The 8,007-nt window shown below is 37.1% G+C and overlaps 1 protein-coding gene across 1 annotated transcript in view; it reads right to left on the reverse strand.

The window, feature by feature from the left end:
• The window catches only part of LOC107659718 (splicing factor 1-like), an 8,376-nt gene extending 5,630 nt beyond the window's left edge, over nucleotides 1-2,746 (reverse strand). Inside the window, exons 1-3 of the mRNA XM_016448741.1 lie at nucleotides 2,427-2,746; nucleotides 2,131-2,203; nucleotides 1,290-1,418 (exon numbers count right to left, since the gene is read on the reverse strand). Of these exons, the coding sequence (XP_016304227.1) occupies nucleotides 1,290-1,418; nucleotides 2,131-2,203; nucleotides 2,427-2,600 (376 nt within the window). The 5' untranslated portion in view covers nucleotides 2,601-2,746. The remainder of the gene's footprint in view (nucleotides 1-1,289; nucleotides 1,419-2,130; nucleotides 2,204-2,426) is intronic.
• Nucleotides 2,747-8,007: the final 5,261 nt, after the last annotated feature.

An 8,007-nucleotide genomic window follows, 5' to 3' on the forward strand; every position in this document is an offset into this window, starting at 1 on the left:
TCCTGTAAACAAACGTTGGTTTTCACGAGATTCACAGGCGCATGCGCAACGCTGAGCTCATACGTCATCAGCCTGGAGCTGCTTCCGTGTACAACTGTTGGCGCAAGCTACATTAAAGCGATTACGTTTTGAATATGGATATTTTTCTTACAAAACCGCATCGATTCACTACAGAAGGCCTTTGTTCACCCCCCGGAGCCGTGTGAGACACTTTTGATTATGAATGGGCGCTTTTGATTTAACTTCTTTTGGACTGATTCACTGCAACACCCGCTGAGTGCCATTAAACAGCTTGAAAGATCAAAGACAATTTTTAATATAACTCCGACTGGATTCGTCTGAAAGAAGAAAGTCATATACACCTAGGATGCCTTGAGGGTGAGTAATTTAAGGGCTAATTTTCATTTTTGGGTGAACTAACCCTTTAAGAGAATCAGACCCCACAGGTCACACGCTGAATGGTGCAGGTTGATAGTAGGTAAGAGACATGAGGCATCAATAAAGGGCTAGTTAAGGAGATGTTGGTCTAGCTCTCACATTATAGTTGAACAAACACTACACCACATGCCACTGCAAAACAAGTGCCTGACAGCAATGAGAAAGCAATGTACTACACACTGCTTTCAGACACTGGGGATGGAGATGACTTTCGCAATTCAATGTTGGACCTGCATTGCTTTGCAGTCAAATTGGACTTAAGACATTTTGCACAGTAAACATGAGCACTGATGGATTCCTGCAGCTGGAGACAGTTCACAGCAAGCAGCAACATCAGAAAAACACTGTGGGTTCTTGCTAATGGACATCAGATGGTATGCAAACATTGACAGTGCTACTAATACCTCAGTGCTTCCTAGACAAAGAAAACGTCCTTACATCGCACATCGATGGAGTTAGTACATTCTAGTGAATACGGGGTAAAGTGCTGAATTTCGATTGATTGACTACTTTGAGAAAACCATCCCTATGCAGAGTCAGTTGAAACATACAGAGATGGCCATTTTGCACTGAGACTTTCAGATTGATGCAAAAAAAAAAAACAAAGTTATCCCATTAACTGACCTCAATTATATCAGCAAAGAAGTCAGGCTAATGAAATTCAGCAATTACATCCTGCACGTGATGTGCAAACTGTGAGGAAATAATAAACTGACAAGTTTTGGGACAAAAAAAGTGAGTTGGCTGGGTGTAGAAAGTATACCCCTCATTCACAAACAGAATGTTCCGCAACTTAATAAACTATATGACTTAAGACACACATTATAATAACAGTAAATTGAGATATTCACCTATATAAGCTCGTTCCTGGTCCCGAGTCAGCCCAGGAGGGATTACGGTGGGCATGCCCGGGATAATGGTCTTCTGATCAGGGGTTTCACTGCTCCAGCGACTCCTTTTTCGCTTCTTCTGGCCAAAATCTAACAGGGAATGGTATAAGTGAGATGTCATTGCATACAAAGAACGATAGACTTTGCGTTTTACCCTATAAAGCCTACAACAGTATCATATTTGATAAACTAATCTCAAGGCCTCTAAATTATCAACATGATCAAAACATTCCCTGGGGGAAAAAAAAAAAATCTTTCATAAACAATTCATAAAGTCTCCCGCCCTCGGATTGATTGTTCATTCTTGATAAGTACCAGTAAATAAAACTAAAGAATAGCCTAACTTTTATATTGTTAGTAAGATTTCACGACAAACACTTACAGGACTCAAACAACTTAAGTTTACTTGATTATCCATATATATATATATATATTATTTATTTACATAAATAAATAAATAAATAATATATATATATTTTTTTTTTTATTCCCAATAAACAAAGAAAGTTTTTATATATTACAAATATTTAAATGCTTCGTCTAAAAGTTACAAAAAAGATGTGTGAAGTTTTACAGGGTTAAACAACACAGTATGAAGACAATTTCAACCTGTAAACCGTTTGTGCGAACGCAGGTAAATATATGAACTACAGGTTTAGTGCACTACACAATTTCAAGTTTTTATTAGACAATGCTACTGACAAAACAATAAGTCAAAGACTAAAGAGCACAATGAATGCAGCCACAACTATAAAGGACCAGGCCGTTTGTCCTGAGCCTCAGGCCCGTCCACGCTGTTTACCTCCAATCTCCGCCTGAGACGGTAGTCCCACTCCGACTGGGTTTGAGAGCGCAGAACTCACGGCTCCGGGGAACTGGGAGAAACCTGGGTTTGATAATTGCGGTTGCTGTAAGTTCTAAGAAAACGGATACAGAGTGACAACTGATATTTTTATGCATTTTATGCAAATAGTCTGTTATAAAGAACTCAGTGATTACATTGCAAACTATCAGCATTTATTTCACTCCAATCTCCGCCTGAGACGGTAGTCCCACTCCGACTGGGTTTGAGAGCGCAGAACTCACGGCTCCGGGGAACTGGGAGAAACCTGGGTTTGATAATTGCGGTTGCTGTAAGTTCTGCAGCGGGAAAGACACCGCAGGCCCGGGCGGTGCCATTAACCCCGCGCCGGGGCCAGAGTCAAAGCCTCGCTTAGCGCCGATACTCGGGTGCAGCTTCCCCAGCGGGGTTGCGTTGGCTCCCGTTGCCATTTCTGGGCGTCAGGGGCTTCGCTGTAGTTTTGTATATGCACAAAAAAACGTATGTTTCCTTTCTAGACAATATGAACGTATGTCTCCTAACATGCAACCTTCTTCTGTCACCCGCTAACTAAGATGGCGCCCACTGAGATCGACAAAGGAGTTTTGCCGTCAATTTAGAACTATGCGATTGGTCGATGATTATGTCAATCTATGGGTGGTTTACAGTCATTGGATCATGTAGGATCTGTCGTATTTCCGACGGAACACTTTAGTGGCCTCTCATTGGTCGTTCTAGTGCTCACAAGAGGCCCAACCTCCTAGCATGGTAGGTTGGCTCTTGTAAGTGCGCTTCAGCACGGTTTTTTTATTTTTATTTATTTTGTATTGCTTGAAGAACATAAATACCAAATAAATAACAGTAAGAAAAATCTTAATACAATTCAAAGAAGGATTCAGCACGGTTGTGGCTAGAAGGGATACAGCAAAAGCCGGAAGCTAACAATAAATGTAATTTTCTATTAGATTGTGTTTTATTAACGTTTACACTAACCTCAACCCTAAACCTACCCCTTACAATAATGCAAGAATAGTAATTATTGTTGTACAGTGTGAGAAAAATTGCGCTATATTGATGTGCCCATGCCCAATAGTTTTTGCTGTATCCCTTCTATCCTTAACCCTTCAGCGCTTCTTCTTCTTCTTCTTTTTCCTGAAATTTTATTGGCGGTTGACAAACAACAACATGGTGTATTTCCGCCACCAACTGGTATGGAGTGGTAATCAAAAAAGTGACTGAGAAGGGTCTCAAGAGGGTCTGGCTGCAGCCTTGCACTTGCACTCTCAGACTCAGACACTTGCGCTTCCGCTAGCGACGTCACTTGCAGTCTTTTTTATTTTTTATTTTGTTCTATTTATTGATAACTTTTTGTTTGAATCTCTCAACATTTTACAACAGTAGCCAGGTGGTGAAGACAAGACAAAAGAAACTAACCCCTTGTCCAAATACCCACACTTGCGGTCTTGGCCGCAAGACTGCGCAAGACTGTCCCAGGTCTTAAAAAAGGCAGAGCGCAGTGCCCTTAACGCACACTAAACCCACACTATCTCGAATACCGCTCTGGAGCGCTATTCGAGGCTCAGTGTATCCCATCATGCATCATGTTCTGGAAATAAATCGTGAGACTTTTTGCCGAGATCTCGCGAGAGGTCACGGAAACCTTTCCAATGCAAGTTAAATATTAATATAATAATTAGATATTACATATCATTTGGTATAAAAACAGTGTTTTTACGTTTTATTGGTGCAAAGATGAGTAGTGGTGATATTTATTTTGTACAACATTTGCAACTGCTTTTTATCACTTAATTAGAAGCACCACAAATTAAAATTGTCATGTTATAGGGACTACTGAACAGACATTTGGAAGTTGATTTTAAAATGCAAAGTATTTCAAATGAAAATAAAGCTATGTAAACACTTGCATTTTTACAACTCTACAAGTGTGTCCCATCAGGTAATGAAAAGTTCGACACACACTTGTGGTCTTCATGAGTTATTTTGTCAAATATATCTCGGTGTAAATTGCATTTTTATTGTTTCTAAATTTTGCATTAGAATCCTTCTTTCAGTCTCATATTTCAGTACAATAAGTACAATATAACATGTTCCAGTTTCTTCTTGTCCACAAAATTCACACCTTCCCATATCATGTTTACCCATTTTAAAAAGTGTCCTATTTAATCTTGTGTGTCCAAATCTCATCCACGATATTACTATCTCATCTCTCCTGTTTTTCCCTGCACTTCTCATCTCTCCCACTTTCCTTTGAATTCTGTAAAACCACCGACCTTTTTTCTCCTTATCCCATTGTTTTTGCCACCTTTCCTTCAGTCTTTTCTTAATAATACTCTTGATTTCATTCTTACTTAGATTAACAATTAAGTTAATGTCATTGTTCTTAACTGCTTCTTTCACTTCTTTGTCTGCAGTTTCATTTCCTTGGATACCAATATGCGCTGGCACCCATATAAATACCACTGTAATCTCCATCATTTGAATTCTATATAACGTTTGCATTATTTCCATTAAAATGTCTGGTCTACTTTCCGAGTGACTGTACTGTAAACTAGCCAATGATGAACATGAATCTGAACAAATAATTGATTTCAAAGGTCTTATCTCTTCTATCCACTGTATTGCTAATAATAGTGCAATCATTTCCCCTGTATAAACTGATAACTCATCACTGATCCTTTTCCTTACTGATAAATGAAATTCTGGAACAGTAAACGCTACTCCTACCTTATTGTCTAAACTCTTTGAAGCATCTGTGTAAATCTGAACATAGCTGTAGTACTCATTAATATATGTCTGCACATTATATAAATGACATTCCTTACCCTTATTTTTCTGTTCGATTTCTGAAAGTAACCAAGGTTTTATTACAGGTAGCGGTACAGTTGGACTAACATTTCACTGATTAACTTCAAGTTCTGTTGCTTTCTGTATCACTGTCCATCCAAAACTTTTATAGAGACTTCTTCCCAACAGGGCTTTAAAGTATCTAGTGTTGGATGCTCTTGACTACGGCCTTGTAAATTAACCCAATAATTAACTGATAACTGTACCCTTCTCATTTCTAATGAAATTTCCCCCATTTCAACCTGTAGTGCTGTAATTGGTGTAGTTTTTATAGCTCCTGTACATAATCTCAATACCTGATGCTGTATATTATCTAACTTTCTAAGAGATGTTTCTGCTGCTGATCCATACACCACACAACCATAATCTAACACAGATCGAACCAATCCACTATACATGGCCTTTAATGCCATCCTATCTGCCCCCCATTCACTTCCGACTAAACACCTCATTGAATTTATTATTTTCTTACATTTGTTCACTATATTCTGAATATGCACCGCCCATGTAACTCTTTCATCAAACCATATCCCTAAAAACTTAACGTTTCACTCTTTTCAGTTCTTGATTATATAATTTTAGTTTTACCTCACTTCCAATTTTTTTCCTTGTAAAAAACATTATCTTTGTTTTGTCAACTGAGAATTTAAAACCCCATTTATATGACCATTCTTCAACTATTGCAATAGCCACCTGTAATTTTTTAACAATAAAGTCAATATTCCTTCCCCTTTTCCAGATTGCCCCATCATCAGCAAAGAGTGAAAACCCCAGCCCATTATCCAAATCTTCAAATACATAATTTATCATTATGGAAAACAATAAAGAGCTCACTATACTTCCTTGTGGAGTTCCATTTTCGATCACAAACTTTAAAATATGGAGTGCCACAAGGATCTGTCCTAGATCCTCTGGTATTTTCGATATACATGTTGCCCCTTGGTAATATTATTAGAAAATACGGGATTAGTTCCCACTGTTATGCCGATGATACTCAACTATATATCTCAACAAGACCAGATGAAACTTCTAAATTATCTAAGCTAACGTGCTTTTCTTATTTCGTGTTCTAAACACACAGCCGGATCCATTGTATTTCTCCCTCTCCTAAAACCACTCTGATATTTGGATAAAAATGTATTATTTTCCACATGATACATTAACCTTTCATTCACCATTTTTTCCATTATCTTACCAATATTAGACGTCAAAGCAATAGGTCTATAATTTCCTGGATTTGTACAATCTTTCCCAGGTTTACGTATTGGAACTATCACCGCCTCCTTCCAACTTTGTGGTAATTTTCCTTCCTCCCAAATTTTATTGTACATTTTTAATAAAACATCCTTGGATAATTCACTGAGATGACTTATCATTAAATAGCAAATCTGATCCATACCTGGAGCTGATTTCCTGGTTTTTCTAAGAGCTCGATTTAACTCTGACTTCGTAAATGTCATATTTAGTTGATCATAATTGTATTCCTCACTCTGTATTATCTCTTTATACTGCTCCAACGCCCTTTCCCTTCCTCCTTTTCCCTCCTCACTAATATTGTCTGATTTATGTATTTTAACAAAAATTTTCGCCAACATTTCTGCTTTCTCTTCATCTTTTACAGCTGTTGTATCTCCATCCCTTAAAATTGGATACCCAAACTCTCTTTTTATCCCATTCATTCTTTTTATCATTCCCCATACTTGACCTATTTCTGTTTCCCTTCCCACTGTGTTACAAAATTTCCCCCAAAACTCTTTTTTTGTACATTTGATGATTCTCCTTACATTTGCTTGCTTCCTTTTATAGTCAATAAAATTCTGAAAACTATTATTATTTTTTAACATTTTAAAAGCTTTATTTCGAGATTTAATTGCTTGATCACATTCTTTTGTCCACCATGGTTCAATCTTCTTTTTTTTCTTACCTCCCTTCTTTGGAATAGTCTGACTTGCTGCTAACAATATAGCATTACAAATATCATTATTAACCTTATCAACCTCTTCTTTAACTTCAATTTTTTCCATTTCTTGTTCACTAATACTCCTAAATGCCTCCCAATCTGCATTTTCAAAAAACCATTGGTCTACTCCTCCTGTATTACACTCTTCTATACATAAATTTACTTCAATCACTATAGGATAATGATCACTCCCTATAGTCGTTTCTCTAAACACCTCCCATAAGCATATTGTATCTCCATCCCTTAAAATTGGATACCCAAACTTTCTTTTTATCCCATTCATTCTTTTTATCATTCCCCATACTTGACCCATTTCTGTTTCCCTTCCCACTGTTACAAAACTTCCTCCAAAACTCTTTCTTTGTATATTTGATGATTCTCCTTACATTTGCTTGCTTCCTTTTATATTCAATAAAATTCTGAAAACTAATTATTTTTTAACATTTTAAAAACTTTATTTCGAGATTTAATTGCTTGATCACATTCTTTTGTCCACCATGGTACAATCTTCTTTTTGTTCATACCTCCCTTCTTTGGAATAGTCTGACTTGCTGCTAACAATATAGCATTACAAATATCATTATTAACCTTATCAACCTCTTCTTTAACTTCAATTTTTTCCATTTCTTGTTCACTAATACTCCTAAATGCCTCCCAATCTGCATTTAAAAAAAACATTTGTCTACTCCTCCTGTATTACACTCTTCTATACTTAAATTCACTTCAATCACTATAGGATAATGATCACTCCCTATAGTCGTGTCTCTAAACACCTCCCATAAGCATATACCCGCCCGTGAATTTGAAACAAGTGTAAGATCAATAGCTGCTTCTGTTCCTGTTCTTACATTAATCCTTGTTCCCCTTCCATCATTTAAACATACTAAATCCTTAATCTCCATTAATTCTTCAATCACTATTCCATTCCCATCATTACAATTGTCCCATAACGTGCTATGAGCATTAAAATCTCCGCAACATATGATTTTCCCTTCTAAATGTACAATCAATTCATCCAATACCTCTAGTGATAG

This window comes from Sinocyclocheilus anshuiensis, unplaced genomic scaffold, assembly GCF_001515605.1.
Source record: "Sinocyclocheilus anshuiensis isolate Anshui unplaced genomic scaffold, SAMN03320099.WGS_v1.1 scaffold960, whole genome shotgun sequence".
NCBI classification, from domain to species: Eukaryota; Metazoa; Chordata; class Actinopteri; order Cypriniformes; family Cyprinidae; genus Sinocyclocheilus; species Sinocyclocheilus anshuiensis.